The following is a 27,419-nucleotide window of genomic DNA, read 5'->3' as shown; positions in this document are numbered from 1 at the left end:
CAAAGCAGTAGAAGAAACAGGACTTGTTGATGGGGGAAAACGGTTTGTCGAAAGGAAAAGTGATAAGATGACAGTGATTATCAGAATTATTTGACCCGTTTGGTTTTATTGTTGTTTTTCTCTCTGAGTGCAGAAAGAAGTGATATCCCAGCAGGTGTAGATAATAGTGTGTCCCCTGCGGATATTCCATCAGAAGAAGATTCATTGATTCCCCCTGAATTCCAGCAACTAATGCACAAACAAGAACAAGATTTCCAGGTAAATTGGCCATTTAAGGCTCTTCAGAGTAGCAGAAATGTAACATCTTCCTTTCAAAGTAAGTGTTTAACAACACCGGGAAAACCTGTCTATATGCGAAATTAGCACTTATCAATGATGGGCAAGTAACCATTTTTATTACATCATTTCATAAAATCCTTAAAAATTCTAATGATGTTCCAGCAGACCTCTCCCAAAGTTATGCACTGAACTATACACCCACAATACAAAAAATAACCCACGACATATCCACCTGGCAAAACATGCCGATATCCTGGCTGGGTAGATTAGCATCAGTAAAAATGAATGGACTCCCTAGGCTCCTATAATTGTTCCAAGCCCTACCAATTCCAATTCGGAGAGCCGACTTCAAACTGCTACAAACCACAATCGACAAATTCATCTGGTCCAATCGACGCACCAGAATTAAACGGCAAACCCTATACGTGCCAAACAGAGCCGGGGGCCTAGGCTTACCACACCTTACCCATTACTACCAGGCAGCCCAATTAACACAGGGCCAAAACTGGCCCGCCCCATATGGGGTCAAACAATGGGTAGACCTGGAACATGACATCTTCGGGAGAGACTTCCCCTCCCTATATATATGGCTACCAAAACCCGCGAGACCCCCCCCTGCCCCGTACTTCCCCAGCTATACTAAACACTATAAACATCTGGGACAAAACAACGCAAAAAAGTGGTCTCACAACACAACCCTCACCGCTAACCCCGCTACTCCGCAACACACAATTCCCACCGGGCATGACACCCAAAGACTTCGCCCGCTTTGAAAAAAACAACCTCACCCGACTACACCACTTCTACAGAAACCAACAACCAATACCTTTCGCAGACCTCCCACAGACCACACCATACCGCACTTTCGACATGTTCCGCCACATCCAAATCAAAAGCTTCCTAGAAACACCAGCAATCAAACAAGCAGGTACCAAAGCACTCACACCCTTCGAAAAACAATGCCTACAATCACCAACACAAAAAGGCCAAATATCCGCACTCTATACGCACATTATGCAAGACGTTAAAGACGGAGCCCTTACATATGTGTCGGCTTGGGAGAGGGATATAGAAACATAGAAACATAGAATGTGACGGCAGATAAGAACCATTCGGCCCATCTAGTCTGCCCAGTTTTCTAAATACTTTCATTAGTCCCTGGCCTTATCTTAAAGTTAGGATAGCCTTATGCCTATCCCACGCATGCTTAAACTCCTTTACTGTGTTAACCTCTACCACTTCAGCTGGAAGGCTATTCCATGCATCCACTACCCTCTCAGTAAAGTAATACTTCCTGATATTATTTTTAAACCTTTGTCCCTCTAATTTAAGACTATGTCCTCTTGTTGTGGTAGTTTTTCTTCTTTTAAATATAGTCTCCTCCTTTACTGTGTTGATTCCCTTTATGTATTTAAATGTTTCTATCATATCCCCCCTGTCTCGTCTTTCCTCCATGCTATACATGTTAAGATCCTTTAACCTTTCCTGTAAGTTTTCTCCTGCAATCCATGAACCAGTTTAGTAGCCCTTCTTTGAACTCTCTCTAAGGTATCAATATCCTTCTGAAGATAGGGTCTCCAGTACTGTGTACAGTACTCCAAGTGAGGTCTCACCAGTGTTCTGTACAATGGCATGAGCACTTCCCTCTTTCTACTGCTAATACCTCTCCCTATACAACCAAGCATTCTGCTAGCATTTCCTGCTGCTCTATTACATTGTCTGCCTACCTTTAAGTCATCAGAAATAATCACCCCTAAATCCCTTTCCTCAGATGTTGACGTTAGGACTCTATCAAATAGGCCCGGCAGTAGACCCAACCGACTGGGCCGAAATCTGGGAGGCCACAGCCTCCATCTCAATATGCGTCAATCACAAGGAACAGGCATACAAGACGCTGATGAGATGGTATCTCACCCCCCTAAAGCTCATACAGATGGGCAGGTCAGACACAGACTCATGCTGGAAGGGATGCGGACAAAAGGGTACCTCTACCTCCACATGTGGTGGGACTGCACCCCCACAGCACAACTCTGGCAACAAGTAGCCTCCATGGTATCGAAAATCCTCCACACAGATATACCACTAGACCCCTGGACATGGCTCTTATCCAAACCACTAACAAACACACGCAGGGCCCAAAACAAATTAATAGCCAAAATAGAACTGGCCACCAGGAGAGCCATAGCAGAAAAATGGGGCAGCCCCGACACCCCATCAATAGACACAGTCCACCGCAAGATAAAAGATGCAATTAAAATGGACGAAATGTCCGCACTGGTCCACGACACGACCACACACTTCCATAGAATATGGGACCCATGGTTCTACAAATTCCCACTCCCCACCTAAAACACATACAGACACACCCCACACAAAGTCACTCTACAGACACCCCACCTACAAATACCACATGGTACCACAAACCATCCCCTTCAGCCCCAACTCTCCCGCCCACAACCGCAGCGACACAATCCCAAGGATTCGAAATGACTCACGACCGCCACAACATAGATAAACAACACGCAATATCTCCCTGGAGACCGATCAAAACCCCCAAACGAGGACACACCACAACACACCCAAAGAGACTGACCCCTAACGAGGGACCGTGAGGCCGCTGGAACGGCACGTCCTCCACTAACACAACAGAACCGCTACGTCACAGGACAAAACGAACAAACCCATAACCCAGGACAACACGGAGCACCCAGAACATACACACGCGCACACATGGGAACCAAAACGGATAGGGCAACACCACCCACGGGCCACTACGCCTGGGCACCACCCGACAAGTAGCACAAAGCACTCATCAACTAGGACACCACCATACACAAAAACTCACGTAGGCCAACACACCCTCTGATCCAAACGGATGCACCAATATAAAAAGATCCGGAATGAAAAAGAAAGGCACAAAGGGAAATGTATGTGATAGTGTACCCTACCCCCCCCCACCCCAATCCCTAGACAATGATGACAGACATGTAAAACTGTTAAGCTTGATAAAATGTCATGTTAAAACATGTCAGCTCTGTGAAACATGTACTAACTATGCATCCCCAAGTTTTCCTTTCTGTACCCCAACCCCAAACAACAAAATCTTTCAAAATAAAGAATTTATAAAAAAAAATAAAATTCTAATTATGAACAGGCTCGATGGACCCAAACACAGTTCATAGAATCCCTGGTGTTTCTCTTTTTGTTGTTTTTATTTTTTTTCCTAATTTAAATTGTGGTTGATTATAATGTACCAATCTTGCTTTGTGACTTTGAGCAATACACGTTTAGAAGACTAGTTCGTCCTTACTGGTGAATTAAGATAATATTAATTATTTATCTCTCTTTCTTTCTCGGTTTAAGGCGCCGAGGCACTTGGAGAAGAAACTGTTACGAATAGAAGGTCAGACTATTCCAATTCATCATGAGGACATACAGAGGATGGATCTAGGACAAAAAATCCCTGGTGTTCAAAGCAGATCAAAATGGCCTGTAACTCCCAAGATGATAAGATCAGCCATTCCACAGTAAAAATAAACAAGCAAGAACTGTAGCATGCTTTTTTTTTTTTTAGAACACAAATGTGTAAAATAAAATACATATATATTACACACACACATACACAGAATAGTGGCCCCGTAACTTAAAAACATAGTGTTTTTAATTTTCTCAATTAATACATTTCCGTTTGTTCAATCCTTCTTACTACATTCATTTGATTAAAGCTTGTTTCACTGTGTATAGAGAGGGTTGCCACTGATAGACCGTTACATTTAAAGGATTTTTAATATTCTGTTTCCTTCTCCCAGTGAAGGATTAAGATCCCACGAAGCCCTAGACAGGTTTGCCTCCCCTTTCACTTTTCACATAAAGATGATGAATGGGGCCAAGCAAATTCATTGTTCAGGGGTTCTTCTCGAACACCTGGAAGGCTGTCTAAGGTCACGTTATGGTTAATCCTGCTCTACAAATATGTATTTGTGAGATGTGAACATTAAATAGAGAAATCCTCACCTGTTTATCTGGCAGCAGTCCCCTGTCAAGTAGCCATTAGCTCTGTCCTTTCACCTGGCAGTCAGCATCGATAAAAGCTGAAATTAAACTAGGTTTTAATTTCTCCTCTTCATTTGCAATGTTTGCCCTGGCTTTGCTTTGTCTGAATTGGATTATGATGTTGTTCGCTAAATCTTTAATATAAATTTGAAAGAAACGGAGCATTTCCTGAATAGCTGTTTCACCTAGCTAAACCTCTCCGGTTATTTCTTTAGTTGCTCTTTTTGTATTTTTGTAGATACTGTAAATTTGTTGTTGTATTGTAGATTTGTCTCTGCATTCATAAAGGAAAGAAAAAAAAAATAGGCTGTGAATGTTTGTTTGTTTCTTTAATTGAAGTTCCAAAACAAGCACCAGGATTAGTTAACGGATTATTGCCCAAACTGCAGAGGAGCACTATGAGCCCTGCTCAGCAGGATGCAGACTTTATAAGCATTTAATCACGAAGCAATGAATTGTAGTCAATTGAAAAATTTTAATTAGCCAAATTTGAGATTATTATTTTTTTTCTTTCCGTAACGGCAGTTTTGGCCTAAATGTTGCAATTCAGTTTACAATGAACTCATTGATGAATAATGCCCATTGTGATCTAATAAGACTAAACAGGAGATTAAAGTAATGTCATAAATGTTCCTAAATAAAAGAAAAAAAATGCAGAACGTCTCACAAAATGTTAAAGCATTCTAGACCGTTTCTGATTAATGTATTTATTTATATTTTGTTGTCAGGTCTACTCTGACACTTTGGACAATGTTAGATGCCCAAGGAAATTTCCAATCATTTCGGACACGACAAGATGTGATACATTGCATCTGTCACAGATTAGTACTAGACACCCGTGTAATGGTTTAACTTTGTCCACTGATCAGCTCTCTACCTCCATTGCAGTTTGCAGACCAGCCAGGTCTCTGCCTGAGCCAAGCACAATGGCGCCAAGAACGACCAGCGGATGCTCTCAGCCAATCAGTAGCCCTGCAGTGCAGAGCTTAGCTCAGGACAGATAAAAGAAGGTCCTAAGTAGGTGCATAGACCCGGCTCCCCTGCGGCTTGAGAGAAGGAAAGATCGGCGTCCCCAATCTACTCCATGTTACACTTACAAAGTGGGGCGCAAAGGCATTCCTGGCATTGTAAGAACTACAGCACAATGTAGTGGTTCCAGTGCTTAGAGTGTTCCTTTAAGGCAGTTTTTAAAAAAAATTATATTTTACTGGAACATGTACATCTCTTCATCTCAGTACAGGTTTATGGAAAATTCTAAATACTTTCCAACTTTAATGCTGAGACTAGTGATGTGGCACGTGGATGTATACATTAGCAGTTCAATACACTACTCCCAAGTGAATCACGGATATACTGTATGATGTAAAGTATGTGCACAGCTGCTCATGGAACATCTCAAAGCGTATGAAAATTAACCTCCACACTGCTGGACCTCTAGCTTTCTGAGCTTCGTCTCAGTCTGCTACTGAAGAGAATTTAGCCTTTTTGGGGGTTTAGTAAAACCCAATTGTAACCATTTTGTTTTTCAGGTATTAAAAATATAAAATAAATAAATAAATAAATTTATACGTTTGGAGAAAAGAATAAAAAATAAATGTAAAGCTTCATGAAATACTCACGTAGACTGCTGTGGAAATTCACCGAAATTGAAAAGCAATCAAACATTATCAAAGATTTCAATAGAAATTGACACGTTTATAAATTAACCTTGTTACACCCCCTTGATGCAGGGCCAGAGTAACAGAAGGACTGACGGAGCTCCTGCTCCAGGCTCATGTCCAAAATGAGGTCCATAGGTAGGCAACTGGCTGAGGCTAACAGGACATCAAAGGATCTTTCCTGGCGGCCCAAAGAGGAAGCTGTACACTCAACTAGTGGGAAGATCAAATATCTCCATTACTGGCCAGTCCAGGTCTTCTACAAGTGTACCAGAGCAATCTAGTGGCGGCAACATTCAGAAACTTTACGTGGTGCCATCTGGAGGGACCTGAAAGCACGGTTTGCACCTACATGAAGGTGCAAACCAAATGATTGAATCACCGGACCACCAGGGATAAGCATCCCCCCTCCACGGCCCAGGAAGAGGGAGGGGAAAATTAACTTTTGTTTATGCTATATTTATTTTTTATTAGTGCCCCTATGCCACCTTCATACACTACAGGCTCTATTACCCCTACACCCACTACTGACCCTATCCCCTCTGCAAGCACTATCTGCCCTGTGCCCAGTATAGTCCCCATCTCTAACCTGCTCTCATAGCTTTAATAAAACCAAAATCATATTCACAAGATTTTTTTTAAAATTAATGGATAAGTAAACTAACAGGAATGCACTAACAGGATGCACAAATAGGTTATCAACTCTCCTTGACACACAAATGGCTTTTCAATATCAAGGTGTCCATATGTTCTGTACCAAACTATATACTTTTCAAATGATGGCGCCATGGTAACCTATAAACCTTTGAAAATGACTGTTTCTGAACATAGAAGTTGTCCTCCCAGTCTTTATCGCTTTCCCCATCCTTTCAGGTAGGCTCTCTGAGAGACATTGGAAAATGGACATGTTGGCTCCTTCCATTCAGCTCATGGAGGGCCCAGGATCAGGGAGTTTGGGCACCGATACCAAGTCACTGCTGACATTTTTAGGTGATGTTGTTGAGTACTGAGATCAGTAGTCCTTTTTTACACGACTTCTACAAATCATTTGTGTATGTTACCTCTGCTTTGTGCAAAGAAGCATTGTCATCCAAACCAGTTTAGTGACCACATACCACGAAACACATAGCGAGTGCTTATTTTATTGCTGTTACACCTTGCAGAATCTGGATTATGTATAGAATTTTGAGAAAGGACATCTTGGACGTGTTCCATTATTTGGTTTGTTATGAGCTCCTGCCAAGTTTCTGGTGTGTAACCTGCTACACATAATTAAACAAATCCTTGGAGGTGCAGAGTTGCAGCTAAAGTCCTGTGAATCGTCCTGGTCTGATATATGAAGCGTTCAGAACACTGTTTTGAGCTTGCTTGCTTTATGAGAATTAGCCATCTTTACAGAATTATTTTACAATATTACAGTTCCTGCCCGTAATAATAATAAGTGCTATGACCTGCCAGTCTCAGCCAGAGGAGTGGAACTTTTTAATAAGGTATGTTGTATCTTGAGACTGTAAATTTAGTTGATGGTCACAGATCTGAAAATTTAAACTAATAGGCTACAAGCCTGGAGGGTCCATGGCAGAGAAACGTCTACTTGCCACGGCTACTTTTTCACTGACCAATGGCTGGTGGCCAGTGGAAACTAAGCCCTGGTTGGCCACCATTAAACTATTTACACCTTTTTTTATTCCCCTGATTCTAAGCTTAATGAGCCTAAAACATCAAAATGTTATGTATTTTTTTTCACGGACACTAATGGGTCTAGTAAGCCATGAAAACAGTCCATAATGGATGTTCATTCTACACTGAAAACATACAAGTGGCACGTTTTCCCACCACGTTTATCCATGGCAGGGCAGATAATGTGCAGCATAAAATTATTCTGTGCTTCATCTCCAGAAAATGCATTTCAACTGTTTCAGTGTCCATTGGTGGGCAGTGTCCATTGGTGGGCAGTGTCCATTGGTGGGCAGTGTCCATTGATGGAGAGCTTTACACAACTTCATACAAGAATCAGCACAAAAGAAATGGAAAATAAGTACATTTATTTATTGCATTATCTACTAAGATTTGGGGCTGAAGAGCTCAATGGGTTTGGAGTGTTCCTTTAATAGATCAGAGAATCACAACGGAGAAGATATTTAAACAGGATATCTGATGAGCAAATATCCAGACATGCTAGGTGGACAAATCGTACCAGTCCTGCATTTATCCAAACAACTATATTGCTGCTCTAGACATGAAAGATTAAAAGTATTCATTATTTTCCAGAAACATGAAATGGAAATAAAAGTGTGTATATGTTTCATAGATCGATTGTTGTAAATTGCATTAAGCTTCTTTGCCTTTCCCAGAAAAGTGGGGGCTGTTCAAGTAGTTGGGAAGGGGAGAACTCCATATTACAAGGTTACTCTAAGAACCATTACCAATTCAATGTTGTAAAGTGGCTATGGTGCTTGGAATCTGTATGTGCAGCATTTTGCTATGAAACCCTGAACATACAGAGATATTTGCAGCAAGTGTTCTGTGCTGTCTAATTTGAATTCTGTGCAGAATATTTATTAACTGGCTGAGAGCGGCACCCACTTTCTGAAGCTCTGCAGAAGTGAGATGTTGTTAACCCTGAAAAACCCAGATAAGAGGGCAAACCCTTGCTAAACTATTTGCCCCATTACCGAAGAACAGCACCAGGGTACGGCTAGTACCATAACCACTGCAGGGAGCTGTAGTGGTTATTATGTTTGGAGTAACTCTTATGGTTTTTAAACTAAAAGCTCTGTAAACATAATAGTTTATAAACTGTGTGTTTAAAGGAACACTACAGGGTCCGAAACACAAAAATGTGTTCCTGACCGTATAGTGTTAAAAACACCATTTAGGTGGCCTGCCCATCCTTAGCCCCCCTAAAAATAATAAAGCGTAACTTATTTCCAGTCTCGCACGGGTCCGCCGGCCCTGACCCCACCCCCAATCCACATCTCTGCTGACATCAAAATTAACATTTTTAGCCAATTCAATGCTTTCCCACAGGGCCTGTATGGCCCATCAGCACGTCATCATAGAGATGCATTGACTCAATGCATCTCTATGAGGAAAATTCAGCGTCTTCATGCAGAGCGTGAAGACGCTTAACGGCAGTGCTGCACACTGTGCAGCAATGCCTCAGGAAGCACCTCCAGTGTCCATCTGAAGAGTGGCCAGTGGAGTTATCCCTAGGGAGCAATGTAAGCACTGCTTTTATTTTTATTTTTTTTAACATGAAAATGCCTGCAGGGAATAATTATAATCACCATAACTACTACATTAAACTGTAGTTCTGTTGACTACAGTGTCCCTTTAAAAAATGTAATTGTGTGATCACAAGTCTGAATTAATGTGGCAGATAATGTAAGCGAATACAGGTATAAATTTGTGTAGAAATGTGAATGCAGGTGCACATTCCGTGGGGCTTCAGTTTGTGTAATCTATATGTGTACCACATTTACTGTGTAAATTCAGAAATGTATTTGTGGAATTTTTGGGAATTCCAAGAATAGACGGCTTACCTCTTGTTCCTGGACGCTTGTGCTAGGACTGCACTTAAAATAAAAAGAGACCAAAGAATTTTAATCAACATATCTTTTGGAAATCCGGCTAGCACAGAGTAAAATTTGATTTGCACACACTAGAACCAGCTATTATATTTGTATTTGTATTTGTAAAGGCATTTGTATTGTTAATATTGATTTTCCATTTAGCAAAATTTCACCTTATACGAGTCAAGAAAAAAATAAATAATTAAAATTCCGTTTAATATATTCACGAAGCAGAAATTCTGTTGAAGCTGAATTTATTTCAAAATCCACCAATTCTTGATCACATACATTTTTCATATTTTAAACAAAAATAGAATCTGCAGAGACAACGCAGCAAGAATGCATTCATGTACAGAATTGCTTTCATACTGTCACTTTCCTTATGTACTCCTCCAACAGATCGGGTATATTTACACTGAAAGCACTGCTCAACAGTGCTACTGCTTTGTTGATCCTCATTAAACAGAGAGCCAAACCATCCACGGGGGAAACAGAGTTTTATGGTTCTGATGCATTGGCCTGTATGGCACTGCAAAACATGTATGGTCTTGCCTTGGGAATAGGGCATAGGATATCTCTGTCATTCCACCTGCTGTAGATCACATGTCCCAGCATGCTCTGCCCACCAACGCTTACCCATACCCAATTTGGGGGCCAAAATCAAAGAAGACGTAGCTATTTCAAATGTTCATCAATTATCCGCAACGAGATACAATGAGATTTTAGAGGAGGACAAAGCTCATCTTTTTATTTTATTTTTTTTAGCCAATGCTGTCCTTCCCCATTTTGTAAACTAAACATGGATTAAGCGTTATGGCACGTTGAGATATTAAAGACCCTTTTACAATCATGACACCTTGTTTTCCCAGCACACGGGTTTAAAGGAAAATATACATTGAAAGCAATTCCTCACATTCATTTCTGAAAAGGCATTAACATGTCAAATGTAAAATAATGGCCTGCCAAGCACAAAGCAAAATAAAACTCCTCTCCCAATGTACTAATAATCAGACTGAAAATGTAGTGCTTCTTCCTAATCGGTTACCCATTTCCCTTGTAGAATTAATACAGCGTATAACCTACTGAACGTCCATTAAAAACAGATTGCTAAAATTTGGGGGTTGGTGGGGGGGGCTACATTATTCCCTTCCCAATCAAAAGCATAAAAGGCTTCTTTTAGAAGAATATTTAGTGCTCTGTATAGAATCACTCATAATTAATAAAAAAACAAAAAATAAAAAAAAAACTGTATACATCCATACATAGTTCATAAGTGTTTGATACATTAATTGTTAAACTGATAATTATAAATAAATACAAATACGTAAGGAATGTCTACTGCAAAACTGAATATATATATATATATATATATATATATATATATATATATATATATATATTTAAAAGGAAGAAAAATAAAAAGTTTTAACCTCAATTACAGTTTATATGTGTAAGAAATTAATAGAAATGGCTGCACGTTTATTGAAATGGATATTTCAGGTTTTTTCCCTAGTATTTCCTATGGGAGCCTCCGAGTTACCAAAGTTGGGCTATGAACATCGAAGCCCTCTTCACCTCACCTGGTATATAGTGTTCTGGAACCTAGAGTTGCCCACAACATGACTGTTAACACCACGCTAAATGACGGAAGAGACTGAAGTACGTATGTCCCTTTGTGCTAGTAGCGGGAGCATCCCTTCGGGTCCCCATCGGTTGGTGTTGTACCATTCGTGTTGAAGAGGAGCGCTTTAACAGCAGCTTGATTGGACTAGAAATAGGTACTGGTATTCAGCATGGCCTTTTCTAAGGGCGCTCCCATCCAACTGTATTACATGAACTGCATCTACAAAACAAATGGCAAAGCAGGTTTTAAATTCTCAATCATTTTGCCCAATATACAGACACATTAAAACACATTACATGCCCCCGGATTAAAGAAGCTCTGTCACTCCCCACAAAAAACACAAAACAAAATAAAAAAATATGTTTTTGCACATAAAAAGACTATTGGATTTTCACTGACACCTCAAAGCGGTCCAAAGATGTAAGCCCAAGTAAGGACTAAATTTTTTAATGTACTTTTCCGATGCTTAACAAAAAAGCGGTGCTACCTCTTTCACGCTTTGTTAAGCCCTCAGCTGGGGGAAAAGGTTTTATCTACGTAGGGTCCTGAGGTCTCGCAAGATCCTCCACAGACGTCAGTGTTGTACTCTCTCGGATGTATGAACACTGACGTGGTTTCCTGGCAACTGGATGAGAGTGGTCACGAGGGACAGGTTCAGGTAAGTAAAACCTACCTTTCCCTGGACTCCGCAGCCTACTTACTGCAAGAGAAACAGTCACCATCAGGGGTCTTTGCATATTTTAACGGTGAAAGAGGATCTTTAAGCTGTACATTTTGTTTGTAATGTAACAAGAAAACATTGAGTCTATAAAAATCATTCTAATAATAAATGTTCCCTTCCAATTTTGGTGGGAGAGCGGTGGGGGGGGGGGGGGGGGGGTTAGATCAGTCTAGCACTAAACACTATGGAACTGAAGATATATGCTGCTACACTGAAGTTTAAATAGCATTAGTTTGGCTCATACACAAACCGCAGGATGACGAACTAGTAAACTCCAGCAGTTGTCCGGAAGACTCCTTAATTAGTTGGTGATATGGGCATACTCCTGTCAGCCATGGTTTGAAAAACAATACTAGAAATGTTGTCAAATTAATTCTAATACATCCCAATCAGGAATGTATTGTGAACCCTTTCCCTCTCCTGATTAGATTGCTAGTTTAAATCAATGGATGATGACAAATCCAAAGTTATCTTAAACAGATTTGGCTTTTCAGTCTGGCAGCCAGCACAATGTTTCACGCTATCAGGAAACACTTTAGAAATTGAGAAGTGCGGGCATTTCTTGCATGCACACCCACTGCATTCATAAACATAATGTGGATTGGTAGGATCATTTTATTGTGTCTATAGTATTACATATCTCCACATGCTATACACCAATTTAATTGGCAGGATAATTGTTCTGTTTCTTCCATGTCACAGATCTCAGCTACCGGGATTGCTACGGCCATTTTAGATGGTCAAGTTGCTGGATCATTGAGTTATCTTGGTCCCCAGGACTGAAATGGCCAGTCTGAAAAGTTGGATTAAAATGTGGGATACGAAAAAATAAAAAAAAAATAAAAAAACACAACAAAAAGAAATCTCCAAAACACTTCAATAGTGACACAAGTAATGGGAATAACACTGCGAACAGGCAGCTGTTTCCCACCGACTATACCTAAATTGTCCTACAAGAAATCTTGTACAGAGAGCTGTCGGTAAGGCTCCTTGCTGGGTGCTCTGGGAGGACTCTGACTGGAAGGACTGGATGCTGCAGACAACTGGTGAAAAGAAAGAGAAAAGGAAGCACGGGAAAGAGAGAAAAGGAAGGAAGAGAGGGAGGATAGGGAACGGAGAAAAGAGGAATTGTGGAGGTTCGGGGTAAGAGAGAGAGAGAAAGACACACAAGTCTGAGAATGGCAAGACATGAAAAGCTAATATGAAGATGATGGTTTTATTTTAGCAGTTCAGAAATGTTAGCAAGATTCAAAGCATACGGCAGGGAAGAGAACAGTAAAAGCTGTTTTATAATCTCCAGTTTGAAACAATGCAGCCGGCCTACAAAAAAGTCACATGATGGCAGAGAGCAGGTTAAATCCCTTGCCAGCTTGCAGGCTCCTCTAGAATTTTAGAGACAGAAGAAAGTGTTGCCAATAGAACACTGGGGAAACATTGGAAAAATCACCATGGAAACCAACGGAATCAGAAGGTACATGCTATTGGTTTTCACAGTAAATGCTTCAATTTGCCCCACATTTTCTGTCTGCGACGCTATTCTAGTGAATTTATTTTCTACTAGAATAAAATGATATTAAAAACCCAAAGTTCCGAGATCTGATTTTTTTTTCAAATCTTTGATAATTAGAGGAGTTAAAATCCTGACAGCATGGATCAAATTAATTATGGGTTATTAGTATAGACAAGAGTTTTGCACAAATGTGTTTAGCTGGCATGAACGAAACAATGCATTTCAATCAGCGCCTGACCTAATTGATCGGTCAGAGTCTACGTTCGGATGTAACATTAAGAGTTTGGAAGACTCAATGAATGGCGCACATCTGTGCAGTGACGTGTGTCATTCAACAATGGGAAGGGTCTCCAAAAACTAAGGCTCAAATTAATTCTCAGCAGAAAGAACATGACCGCATTTATTCACAAGTCTTCAGACTCTTTCTGGAAAATATTGACACCCCAGATATTCAACAACTCAAAGACCATATAATGGCTGGCACACTGAAGGGACTTCTGATTGTTATAAAGGCATTCCTTACAAACACAGTTTAGATTGGTCTTCTACTGCACCCCTCACAAGGTCACCTCTAGATAATTTAGAAACCTTTTCCCATCTTTTTCTCCCCTTTTTCTGATCACCTCTCTTTTAGTTTCCCCCCAGGTTTCTCTTTACAGATCTTAAATTAAATAAATTGTTTTAGAGGTATTCTGTTATTGTTTTGAAGAATTGGAGAAATCAGCCACCTGCCCAATAACGCCATATATAATTCATAAAGAATTTGAAGAAGAATCCATTTAGATGCCTTTACACTCCTACATGGAAAATGGATGCTCAGGTTATATTTATCCAAGTATTTCTAAAGGTTTTTGAACTAGCACAAGAACTAGGCATTGGTATATAAAGACTTCAATGACATAAAAACCAACATGTTCTACAAAAAAAAAAACCCCAAAAACTGGCAGATGAGTGCGATATGCTCGCTCACTGTCAGAAAGCAAACACGTGGCGTCTGCAAGCCACATGGGGAAACATGCCACGCACTCTCATCCAGTTTAGAGAAAAGCAATCACCTTTCAGAATAGAGTGTGCGGACTGCAGCCAAAATACCGGCAAATACAAATCTTTTAACATTCACACGGCATAATCTATGGCACCAATAACAGCCATACGGCATAATCTATGGCACCAATAACAGCCATACGGCATAATCTATGGCACCAATAACAGCCGTACGGCATAATCTATGGCACCAATAACGGCAGTACGGCATAATCTATGGCATCAATAACAGCCATACGGCATAATCTATGGCACCAATAACAGCCATACGGCATAATCTATGGCACCAATAACAGCCATACGGCATAATCTATGGCACCAATAACGGCCATACGGCATAATCTATGGCACCAATAACGGCCATACGGCATAATCTATGGCACCAATAACAGCCATACGGCATAATCTATGGCACCAATAACGGCCATACGGCATAATCTATGGCACCAATAACGGCCATACGGCATAATCTATGGCACCAATAACAGCCATACGGCATAATCTATGGCACCAATAACAGCCATACGGCATAATCTATGGCACCAATAACAGCCATACGGCATAATCTATGGCACCAATAACGGCAGTACGGCATAATCTATGGCATCAATAACAGCCATACGGCATAATCTATGGCACCAATAACAGCCATACGGCATAATCTATGGCATCAATAACAGCCATACGGCATAATCTATGGCACCAATAACAGCCATACGGCATAATCTATGGCACCAATAACAGCCATACGGCATAATCTATGGCATCAATAACGGCAGTACGGCATAATCTATGGCATCAATAACAGCCATACGGCATAATCTATGGCACCAATAACGGCAGTACGGCATAATCTATGGCACCAATAACAGCCATACGGCATAATCTATGGCATCAATAACAGCCATACGGCATAATCTATGGCACCAATAACGGCAGTACGGCATAATCTATGGCACCAATAACAGCCATACGGCATAATCTATGGCACCAATAACAGCCATACGGCATAATCTATGGCACCAATAACAGCCATACGGCATAATCTATGGCATCAATAACAGCCATACGGCATAATCTATGGCATCAATAACAGCCATACGGCATAATCTATGGCATCAATAACAGCCATACGGCATAATCTATGGCACCAATAACGGCAGTACGGCATAATCTATGGCACCAATAACAGCCATACGGCATAATCTATGGCACCAATAACAGCCATACGGCATAATCTATGGCACCAATAACAGCCATACGGCATAATCTATGGCACCAATAACAGCCATACGGCATAATCTATGGCATCAATAACAGCCATACGGCATAATCTATGGCATCAATAACAGCCATACGGCATAATCTATGGCATCAATAACAGCCATACGGCATAATCTATGGCACCAATAACAGCCATACGGCATAATCTATGGCACCAATAACAGCCATACGGCATAATCTATGGCATCAATAACAGCCATACGGCATAATCTATGGCATCAATAACAGCCATACGGCATAATCTATGGCATCAATAACAGCCATACGGCATAATCTATGGCACCAATAACGGCAGTACGGCATAATCTATGGCACCAATAACAGCCATACGGCATAATCTATGGCACCAATAACAGCCATACGGCATAATCTATGGCACCAATAACAGCCATACGGCATAATCTATGGCATCAATAACAGCCATACGGCATAATCTATGGCATCAATAACAGCCATACGGCATAATCTATGGCATCAATAACAGCCATACGGCATAATCTATGGCATCAATAACAGCCATACGGCATAATCTATGGCATCAATAACAGCCATACGGCATAATCTATGGCACCAATAACGGCAGTACGGCATAATCTATGGCACCAATAACAGCCATACGGCATAATCTATGGCACCAATAACAGCCATACGGCATAATCTATGGCACCAATAACAGCCATACGGCATAATCTATGGCATCAATAACAGCCATACGGCATAATCTATGGCACCAATAACAGCCATACGGCATAATCTATGGCATCAATAACAGCCATACGGCATAATCTATGGCATCAATAACAGCCATACGGCATAATCTATGGCATCAATAACAGCCATACGGCATAATCTATGGCACCAATAACGGCAGTACGGCATAATCTATGGCACCAATAACAGCCATACGGCATAATCTATGGCACCAATAACAGCCATACGGCATAATCTATGGCACCAATAACAGCCATACGGCATAATCTATGGCATCAATAACAGCCATACGGCATAATCTATGGCATCAATAACAGCCATACGGCATAATCTATGGCATCAATAACAGCCATACGGCATAATCTATGGCATCAATAACAGCCATACGGCATAATCTATGGCACCAATAACGGCAGTACGGCATAATCTATGGCACCAATAACAGCCATACGGCATAATCTATGGCACCAATAACAGCCATACGGCATAATCTATGGCACCAATAACAGCCATACGGCATAATCTATGGCATCAATAACAGCCATACGGCATAATCTATGGCATCAATAACAGCCATACGGCATAATCTATGGCATCAATAACAGCCATACGGCATAATCTATGGCATCAATAACAGCCATACGGCATAATCTATGGCACCAATAACAGCCATACGGCATAATCTATGGCACCAATAACAGCCATACGGCATAATCTATGGCCTCAATAACAGCCATACGGCATAATCTATGGCACCAATAACAGCCATACGGCATAATCTATGGCACCAATAACAGCCATACGGCATAATCTATGGCACCAATAACAGCCATACGGCATAATCTATGGCCTCAATAACAGCCATACGGCATAATCTATGGCCTCAATAACAGCCATACGGCATAATCTATGGCATCAATAACGGCAGTACAGCATAATCTATGGCATCAATAACGGCATAATCTATGGCACCAATAACAGCCATACGGCATAATCTATGGCCTCAATAACAGCCATACGGCATAATCTATGGCATCAATAACAGCCATACGGCATAATCTATGGCATCAATAACAGTCATACGGCATAATCTATGGCATCAATAACAGTCATACGGCATAATCTATGGCATCAATAACAGCCATACGGAATAATCTATGGCATCAATAACAGCCATACGGAATAATCTATGGCATCAATAACAGCCATACGGCATAAGCTATGGCATCAATAACAGCCATACGGAATATTCTATGGCATCAATAACAGCCATACGGAATATTCTATAGTATCAATAACAGCCATACGGCATAATCTATGGCATCAATAGCATCCATACAGTTTAAAGTATAGCATCTATAACAGCCATAAAAGGAGGTTTACTACTGCTTCAGATTCCACTGGCAACAGGGCTCAAGCTGGATGACTTGTTATCTGGTATCCTTGACTTTTGGCTTTCCCTCATCTAGGTGTCTGATTCTGTGTCCCTGACCTAGGCAAGTATTTGGACTATTCTCGGAGACGTTAAAGGGACTCTCCAGTGCCAGGAAAACAAACCATTTTCCCTCCCACCTCCCATCCCATGTTGCTGAAGGAGTTAAAACCCCTTCAGTGACTTACCTGTATCCATCGCTGATGTCCCTCGGAGCTGGGTCAGGGTCCGCCCACGCTCCTCCCCCGTTGTCATCCGGCGGGGGAAACCTATTGAGCATGCGCGGACGAGAATAATGCTTTCCTTTGGGGATTTCAGCGACGCTGGAGGTCCTCACATAGCGTGAGGACGTCCAGCGATGTTATAGCACACTTTTCGTGTAGTAGACAGCCACTAGAGGAGGACTTAACCCTTCAAGGTAAATATTGCAGGTTATGAAAACTGCAATAATTACACTTGCAGGGTTAAGGGTAGTGGGAATTGGCACCCAGACCACTCAAATGGGCAGAAGTGGTCTGGGTGCCTGGAGTGTCCCTTTAACCACATTTATATGTGCGGATGGAGTACATGACACTTACCTTTGAAGGCGGATTAACTGTGTCTGACATTCACCTAGTTTGTTAACAGCATGTGTAGCTGTGCCGTGTATCCACCCTGTCTCTCTCACAGCCCCATTTAGTTATATTACCCTGTCACATACCCCCAATCTATTACATACAGTCACAGAGTCATAGCTCCTGCCACATACCCTCAATTACCTACTGTTACCGAGTCATACCTCCTGTCACATACCCTCAATCTATAATATACTGTAACAGAGTCATACCTCCTGTCACATACCCTCAATCTATAATATACTGTAACAGAGTCATACCTCCTGTCACATGCCCTCAATCTATAACATAGTCACCAAAATCATACCTCCTGTCCCATACCTTCAATCTATTACATAATGTCAACAAGTCATACCTCCTGTCACATACCCTCAATCTATAATATACTGTAACAGTCATACCTCCTGTCACATACCCTCAATCTATAATATACTGTAACAGAGTCATACCTCCTGTCACATACCCTCAATCTAACATAGTCCTCAAAATCATACCTCCTGTCCCATACCTTCAATCTATTACATAATGTCAACAAGTCATACCTCCTGTCCCCATACAACCCCCACTGAATCACAATCAATTTATATATATATAATGGCTTGCACTTTAACTCCAAAATGTATTAAACATATAGTTTAATAAATTTTGCATATATAAAAATAGTTATAAAGGGATGGGTTGGCCCATAAGATTGTCTAGTGTAACTGGACAGGGAGGGGGTAACCCTCAAAAGTAGAAAGTACAAAAGGAGAGAAAACTGTCCTTAAAATGAAACACAATACTTTAATATTGGTATCAGAAAGACGTTCCTAAAGTGGACTGTCACTAACGTGAAAGTGTGGTATACTATAGAAATAAGAGATAAAATACAATGCTTTAATATGTCACAAAAATTTTCCAAGCGTAAACGGTCCCCAATTCTACAGTGCAGTGTATGCTGGCTGGCTATAGGCTAGCAGTCAGAATTACTGGCATAAGGAAATAGATAAAAAATAGTTAACATACCAGCACTCGGATTTTCACAAAACTCTTACTTTATTACATCTTAATAAATCAAATTGTCGACATTTCAGTTCTCGTGCAGAACTTCCATCAGGACAAACATGTAAATAGCATCTATTAATATCTATTTCCACCTGTAAAGTTTAAAACGGCACTAAAACTAGGGACTACTCTTCTAATTTAGCTTGTGATCTTTGTCAATGGGTGGAGTCTAAAGGTTTAGTTTATTCGGATAGTTTTGCTAAGTACATACATTATTTTAGCGATGTATAGTTTACGTGCAAACCTTTTCTTTTCTGATCTAAAATATCCCAAATAGAAAAAAAAAAAAAAAAATAATAATAATATCACAGAGTACGGTCTATAAAGAGAACTGGCACCTTACCTCGAACTACCTTGCGTCTCACTTGCCATCCAGATTCAAAGCTCAAATGGCGAACTGGCAAAGCGCCAACAACAATGCAGAGTTACAATAACTGTCTGGACAGAGAGAGTAGGGAAAGACCAAACTATACAACGGTTTCATGAGAGACCTTTACAGTCTGACTCAGCCCAGGCAATAGGGGTTCTGTTAAGTAAGACTGGAGACAGAAAGGCCTTGTGTTGTCTCACAAATGTCTGATTGGAAGTGTGGCCACTACAAATAGAAAGGTATTACATTTACATGAACTCATACAGACTCAGCATTAGTGGTTTAATTACCTGCCAATGGGTGCAGAAAGAAAATAATTTTTCTATGTCTAGCAAGTGAACAAGGATTATGTTGAAAAGTATCAAAATGCCTCTCTAAGCCCAACAATCTCTTGAATGATTAATCAAAACTAAAATCAATGGAACACCAGAGACACTATAAAGCATTTCTGCTTGAAACCATGCACACACACACACACACACACAGATCCTTTCACTTTTGTGTCGGGGTATTGTTGCACCTCCAGCACACATGACTTGGGCAGCTCGGATTGCCTAATCTACACGGCAAGCATTTGATTGGACAACAGACGGACATGGAAACAAAGCTAGGAGGACCATGTCTAGCAATGGAATCAAGGTAAGTTTATACTTAATTTAAGAAAGTTTTAAGGAAAATAACGAGGCGGACAAGATCAGTAGTTCCCAATATGACAAAAAACAAACACAAACATTCTCGCCAAAAGGGTTATAGTAAGCACCTAAGACATGTGGATTTGTGTTTACACTAAGTGTCCCTTTAATATTTATCAATTCTTGGGCTTTTTCATAGGAGAGAAGATTATTAGTTTGTACATTCAATGACTCATCTAATCGATTGTACGACGAATGTCATTAAAGAAATGTCACCTTCAGGTAGTTCTACATTTCATCTATAAAATGTACTTCTTCCTCCTCCCAAAGATGTCTGGTGTAATGGATGAGAAGGCCCTACCAATATGTTACAGAGCACTGTATTGCAACATATGCGTTAACAATATGGGAGGAAGGTGCTAAGAAAGTGAAAGGAGCAGCAGACAGACCGCTCTTAGATCAGGAAGAGGCTCTACCAATCAGATCATTCTGGTCTATGGTATTTTGTTCCTATCCCATAAAGGTAATGTTATATAACAGCTTCTGTTCCACTCATCACTCATGCATGAAAATGCAGAATATGGAGAAGGAAACTCTTACCTCACATTTTCAATGACTAAAAGTTATGGTGCTTAGAGTGACCCTTAAATTAATAAATTTGCTAGCACTACGTAGCAGAATTTGTTTTTCACTATAAAGTACCATGAGCAAGCAAGGAATATTTAACAAACTCCAGATCTGATAACAGCAACACATTTTCAATGTAAAGATAAAGTTAGATTATCCACTCAGTTTGAATGGTTTGTCTGAGTGTGCCTTTAAAAACAGAATGTCCGCTCAACTTACAAAGTAAATATACAGCATTTTGAAAAATCACATAAATCAATTATTCCAAACTTTTTTCACATTAAAAAATTAAACACTCTAAATTCACTCAGATAAATACAAAGTCTACTGCGTCCCTATACATTCATTTAATTGGTAGTGAGGAAGCTTTGGGGTACCTGTTTACATAAATACACAATGTCTGCTCATTGCTCACCTGTGCTCCTGATACAGGGCTAAATGGATTAGGTGATCTCATGGAGGACTGGTTGTATAATAACGTTGGCTGTTGTATAACCGGTACAGGTCCCATTTGAGGTGGCTATACAGCATGACAAGAGTATGAAAAATAACATTTTAGATATCTATTACCACATGAAACTAATAAATAAATGCTGTACTCGTGTGAGAATTACACTAAATGATTCAGGACTTGTTTTTACAAGATCGTAACAAGAGAATCCAATAAATATCCCCCCTTGGCAATATATGAAATATGAAAACTGCCATTAACTGAACATTTATATAATTACACATGATGCTGGGAGGTATAGGAAAATGGCTACCCTGTTGTATGTGATAAACCTTGAATCGAGAAAATTAAATTAAACATAACGCAGCAAATCCTGTAGAAACTGCTGTGATTTAATTCCCCAATTTGAGTAACATTTTTGATTTATGGTTCAACAGACTACCTTTGACTTGTACATTAACACTTTTTGTCTATGTATGAGCAAACTAAAAAAAAAAAAAAAGTTTTTTTTTAGTTTTTTTTTTTTAGAAACAATATTTTTTTTTCCCCTTTCCCATTATATATTTTTTTTGTTTTTTTGGGGGGGGGTCAGGTCTCCTTGAATCCAGTAAATTTACATCAAGTTATTAATACTCTTCACTACATTAACTATAACCAGAGAACGTCTTACCATGCCGTAGCCTACGATTCCTGTGGGTGTTGTTGCTGGATAGGCCATTATTGGAGGTGCCTAATATAACAAAGACAAAGGGTATGAAACTCGTACGGATGAGTAACTACCGTACACAGCTCAATAAAGCTTACAGATCATCACTGATAATTTGTTGTGGCCATGCATATAGAATAGGTGGATTTAGGCCAGGCACTCATGGACTGAGCTATGGTACATTCCAAATACTTCTGTATGAGTGAGTCAATGCCCAAGCCGGATTGCAAATTGGTATCCCCTTTACATACTTCCAGGAGAAACAGTCCTGTTAGGAAGAGTTATTTCCCATGGCTAACTATATACCAGGAGTAGGAAACCTTCGGCACTCCCGATACTGTGGACCACATTACAATTGATGCTTTGCCAGCTACAAGAGCATCATGGGAGATTAAGTCCACAACATCCGGAGTGCAATGGTTGCCGACCGCTGCTATGTACCAACAGTTTACATACCAAAGGTGGCAAATTGCAGGATAACAGCCTACAGAGCTTCTCCAGGTTATGAGAGTCACAGCCACACAAAGGAAGACATGGCCAAGGTTTACACCATCAGGGTTTATGAATAGCCAAGCTTGCTAAACACAAAAGTAGCTATTTAAATGGGATGGAAATTGCTTTAAACAGTTTGTGAAATCTTGGTCCGTTTGCTGTAAGATTTAGAATTTGGTGGGAAGTGTCTACAAGAGGTATAACGAACAGATTTTAAGGGGAGAAGCAAGTAAGAGGAACAACAAATTTGTGTCAGTCTCCAGTAACAGAGAACATACCAGTATATCATCATAACATTGTGACTGACAACATAAGAAAAAAAAAAAAAAAAAAAAGACAAACAAGAAGAAAAAATACAAAACCGTAAAAGTTCAAAATAAAAATTACACCAGTTTTACTTAAAAACAATAATTCCAAAGCAACTGTTTGTTAAAAAAAAAATAAAAAATGAAAAAACCAAACAAGCAAAACCTTTGAACGGAACAGCACAGAGGAGCACCTGTATTTTGCTCCCAATTACCTTCAGCGTACATTATTGGAGGGAAGAAATATTTGCTTTAATGTGAAACACGCAGTTCTATATTGCAAAAACATTTTCTGGAGAATTTGTGGGGGTTTACTTGTGTAGCGAAACTCTGAAAGAATCTCTTGTAAGTAGAAGGAATGCTCAGCAAAGAGTTGCTGTGTTGGAAAAGGTCAGACGACTTCTGCACATGTACTCTATGGATGATATTGTTCTGTGACCAGTGTAATCAGGACAATGATTTATTTTACAAGGTCTTCATAAGGCATTTTTACAGCAAAATAAAGAAAAAGTCTGGAACACTCTCCTATATAAATATACCCTTTTTTCAAATACAATAATGCTTTGCTATGGGGTTTTGGCTGACGCTGGATGTCCTCATGCAGAGCGTGATTACATCCAGCATCAGTAAGTTGCTTAACCATCCGTAAATCCCTCTAGTGCAGGGGTTCCCAATTCATTTTTTCAGTGGAACCCTCTAGGTATGTGGTATGTGTCAAAGTAACATCCACATAACATAACACTGCCTCTGCCGGTCTGGCTTTCCATAATGCATCCTGCGGCTATCGCTATCGGAAGCAAACGACGCACACGGCCACCCACCTGATCTAAACGAAAACATGATTTATCAGACCAGACAACCTTCTGCCATTGTTTCATGGTTCAGTTTGGGTGCTCACATTCCACTGAATGTGCTTTCAGCGGTGGACAGGGATATTAGGGGCACTCTGACCGGTCTGCGCTTACTCAGTCCCATACGCTGCAAACTGTGATGCCATGTGTGTTCTGACAACCTTCTATCACTGCCAGCATTCCGTTTTTTGTTTTGTTTATTTTTTTTAATTTTTTTTTAATTCTTTATTTTGGTCGTGCATTTAAGAAAATTACAAACAAGCTTTCTATAGGTCACAACATCATGGACGAGTTTCAGTACAGTATGTTTAAAACTTGAAGTGACATTTGAGGAACATGCACATTTTTATATTTATGCTTAAACAGGTTTTAACCATTTAGTTGCAACTGAAAAGTTCCGCTAGGCATGAAATAATGGTGGGTAACTTAAAATGTTAACGTTGAGCTCGTTTAAATAATAGGTAAAATATGATAGCTTAGACTATGCGGCTAGACGTAGTAGGCTTGTTACACATTGCTATGAGCATCAGGAGAGAGATTGCTTGGTGAGGCAAGTTTTTATCTATAGCCCAGCACGTCTTTAAACTGCAGTATGGCAATAAAATATGTTAGGTACACATGTCTGCACAGTTGGGGCATGCTTGGAAGAAAACATGCTGCACATTTTTAGGTAATAGGCAGGATAACGTATATAGGGGCACAGTGGGTAGATTAACTTGGAAGGGAACTAATGAAGGTATCATTACACTGTGGAGTGCTGGCCTGTTATGCAGGTGCATGTCTGCTGATCTTATGAGGATATTTAACGTTTACCTAGCCGCGCAGTATATAGGCAGGCAATGGCGCTGGAGCAAAGCGAAAAAAGAAAAAACAACATTACAATGGATGTGAGTTATGCAGCGGTCTCATGCTTTATCACTGCGTTTGGGCTTGCATGAGCATAGTCCACCTCTGGGTCAGTCCGTTCCGATCAGCCAACGCCTGCCCTGGAGGTCTGGCTGGCAGGCCATGGATAACGGAGGGTTCCCCCTTCTGTAGGTCGTGGGGGGGCTCTCCGCCTGTGGTCCCCTCCCGCAGCTGACTTCCCCGCTTTCCGGTCAGCGTCGCGGCCTGTAGCGTGGGTTCTCCTGTGCTGGAGCACAGCACCCTGGGTATATGATGCTGGGGTCATTTGAGGGAGGGTGAAGTGGGTGAACCGGTGGGTCTCGTTTCGGTGCTTGGTGTTTTGCGTTGTTTCCCGCCGTGCTGATCTGCGGCTGGTTCTGGAGACTCGAGGGAGATTTACTCCAATGTGGCGTCGGGTTGCCGGGCGGATCCATTCTGCTACTGCTTGCATCACTTGCTTGAAGAGCAGTCTCCGGGTGTGTAGCTGTATCCAGATGCTGGCTCTGAGTCGTGTGTAGAACTCCAGTGTATGCTTGGGGGGTTCGGTAAGTACTTGTTTCGTTGTGGGCTGTTTCCCAGCCGCCATCTTGATTGGGCCTTGCTCTCCCCTTGTTACTCTGGGCTTTGTCGCTTGAGCAGCCGTTATTGTGGGGGTAGTCGCCCCCAGCGAGGACCGGGATATCCCCCGCCGGTCCAGAGGGGGGAGTGGCAGGGCATTGTTTGATTGCCGCTTGTGAGGAGGTTCTGTGCCGGGGGATCGGCCGCTTCCCCCAGGCCTCAGGCTCCATTCTAGTGTAGGCCGCGTGGCCGGTCCAGGCGCCAGCGTTGTGTTTCGGTGCAGGACGGGTATCATTTTGTTCCCCGTGTGGTACTGGTTCTCTTTTTGGGCTTCTCGTGTTTTTGGCTTAGTTTGGGTAGTCATGAGGGTTGTTTTAATGCCTGCTGGTGCAGGAGCCCTCAGAAAGCACGTCCGGCCATTTTGGCTGTCAGGCCCCGCCCCCCGTTTTGTTTATTTTTTTAGCAATTTTATCTCGCGTGTGACCGGAACAGATGGGCTAGCTTTCGTTCCTCATGTGCATCAATGAGCCTTGGGCGCCCATGACCTGATGCCGGTTTACCGGCTGTCCTTCCTTGCACCACTTTTGATAGGTACCAATCACTGCACACTAGGAATACCCCACAAGACTTTATTGTTTTGGAGTTGAACTGCCCCAGTCATCTAGCCATTACTATTTGGGCCTTGTTAAAGTCACTCAGATCTTTTTGTTTGCCAATTTTACCTTGTTCGAACACCTGAAATTCTAGAATGGAGTGTTTACTTGCTGCCTAACATATCCCACACCTTGACAGGTGTCATTGTAACAATATAATCAATGTTATTCACTTCACCTGTCAGTGGTTTTGATGTGACTGATCATTGTATATACACACACACATTCTCCCCACCTCATAACTCATAAAATTCAGTTTGTAAGATTTGCCTTTTAACTCAAGACACTTTTGTTACAAGTATGACAATCTAATCGTTCAGATGTGTCGTTTCCTGCACCTCCCCCTCCCCCACCCCCCAAAGCAAAAACAATCCACAAATTATAACACAATGATCACATTGTGTTTTGTTAATGACCAACTTTAAGTATTACAAATGTGTAACTAAATGCATAAAGATTTCATGCAGGTAACAAATTTGCTTAGCAGCCAATAAAGGAACCGTGACTTAGTGATCGGTGAGTAGCAGAACCACCTAGTTACAAACCAGTGACTCTCCCAAAGCTGACACCACAATTAGTTGTTAGCAAGCTAACAAAAATAAAGCACCACAAACACCCACACCAAAGCTCAGTGAAAGATCAGCAGTTGTGTAAGCACTTGACACTCCATGCCATTAGTTCAGATAAAGGATGCAGTGAAGAGAGATTGTCGGCACACAATCCACCTGTGATTAGTGTGAGGCTGCATCTCGTGTTTTGGCTAGAGCAGTGGTTAAGGACAGCATGCCAATTTGCAGCAAGGGGGCTGGTTTGGGGTTCAACTTACGTATTGTGGAAATTGCATGCCATTCTGTTTAAAGTTTTCATCAAGACGAACAGTTATATAATGCAATAACACAGGATTAGAACACAAACTTAAAACAGTATACAAAACAGCATTTTAGTCAACGTTACGGTTTATGAACAACAAGAACCCAAGTTGCTAATCACAAGGTTGAACTCTTTGGTTTTTCGGCATATAGATATATAGATAAAACTATAAACTCTGTACCCAGCATTCACTGCTCCCAGTCTTGTGAATGCCTCAGGGCAAGAAACTCCAGCCACATAAACAATTTCCCTTGACAAGCGCACTCATTGGACAGTACAAACAAAAGTTTAGTCCATGTTTCAATCCTAACTGGACATTTTGCATTACAAAGTCTGGTTAGGACAGAAACGTTGACTATAATTTCGTCTGTACTGCACAAATAAAGGCAGCACTTGAGTGATGCATTAAAAAGTCCTGTGAATGTGCTCCGTCAAGGGAAGATACGTGATAATTCCTTATTTTTGCAGTA

The 27,419-nt window shown here is 40.9% G+C and overlaps 3 protein-coding genes across 11 annotated transcripts in view; 2 read left to right on the top strand and 1 right to left on the bottom strand.

Moving 5' to 3' along the window:
• The window catches only part of CCDC83 (coiled-coil domain containing 83), a 28,793-nt gene extending 24,966 nt beyond the window's left edge, over window positions 1-3,827 (top strand). Inside the window, exons 10-11 of the mRNA XM_063431130.1 lie at window positions 134-258; window positions 3,643-3,827. Of these exons, the coding sequence (XP_063287200.1) occupies window positions 134-258; window positions 3,643-3,810 (293 nt within the window). The 3' untranslated portion in view covers window positions 3,811-3,827. The remainder of the gene's footprint in view (window positions 1-133; window positions 259-3,642) is intronic.
• The window catches only part of CCDC81 (coiled-coil domain containing 81), a 367,311-nt gene that overhangs the window by 5,767 nt on the left and 334,125 nt on the right, over window positions 1-27,419 (top strand). The gene's annotated exons all lie outside the window — the stretch shown is intronic.
• PICALM (phosphatidylinositol binding clathrin assembly protein) overlaps window positions 10,961-27,419 on the bottom strand; it is a 107,214-nt gene continuing 90,755 nt past the window's right edge. For 3 of the 9 annotated variants that reach the window (XM_063431040.1, XM_063431032.1, XM_063431023.1), the window contains 4 exons: window positions 22,300-22,359; window positions 21,594-21,698; window positions 12,851-12,953; window positions 10,964-11,408 (listed from right to left, as the gene is read on the bottom strand). In XM_063431040.1, coding sequence (XP_063287110.1) covers window positions 12,861-12,953; window positions 21,594-21,698; window positions 22,300-22,359 — 258 coding nt within the window. In that variant the 3' untranslated portion in view covers window positions 10,964-11,408; window positions 12,851-12,860. Of the gene's footprint in view, window positions 11,409-12,850; window positions 12,954-21,593; window positions 21,699-22,299; window positions 22,360-26,905; window positions 26,930-27,419 lie in introns of all 9 variants that reach the window. The other 6 variants (XM_063430989.1, XM_063430981.1, XM_063431007.1 and 3 more) reach the window with 6 other exon arrangements.

The sequence above is a fragment of the Pelobates fuscus genome, chromosome 1 (assembly GCF_036172605.1).
Source record: "Pelobates fuscus isolate aPelFus1 chromosome 1, aPelFus1.pri, whole genome shotgun sequence".
Lineage (NCBI taxonomy): Eukaryota > Metazoa > Chordata > Amphibia > Anura > Pelobatidae > Pelobates > Pelobates fuscus.
This window is presented reverse-complemented; position numbering and strand designations above follow the sequence as displayed.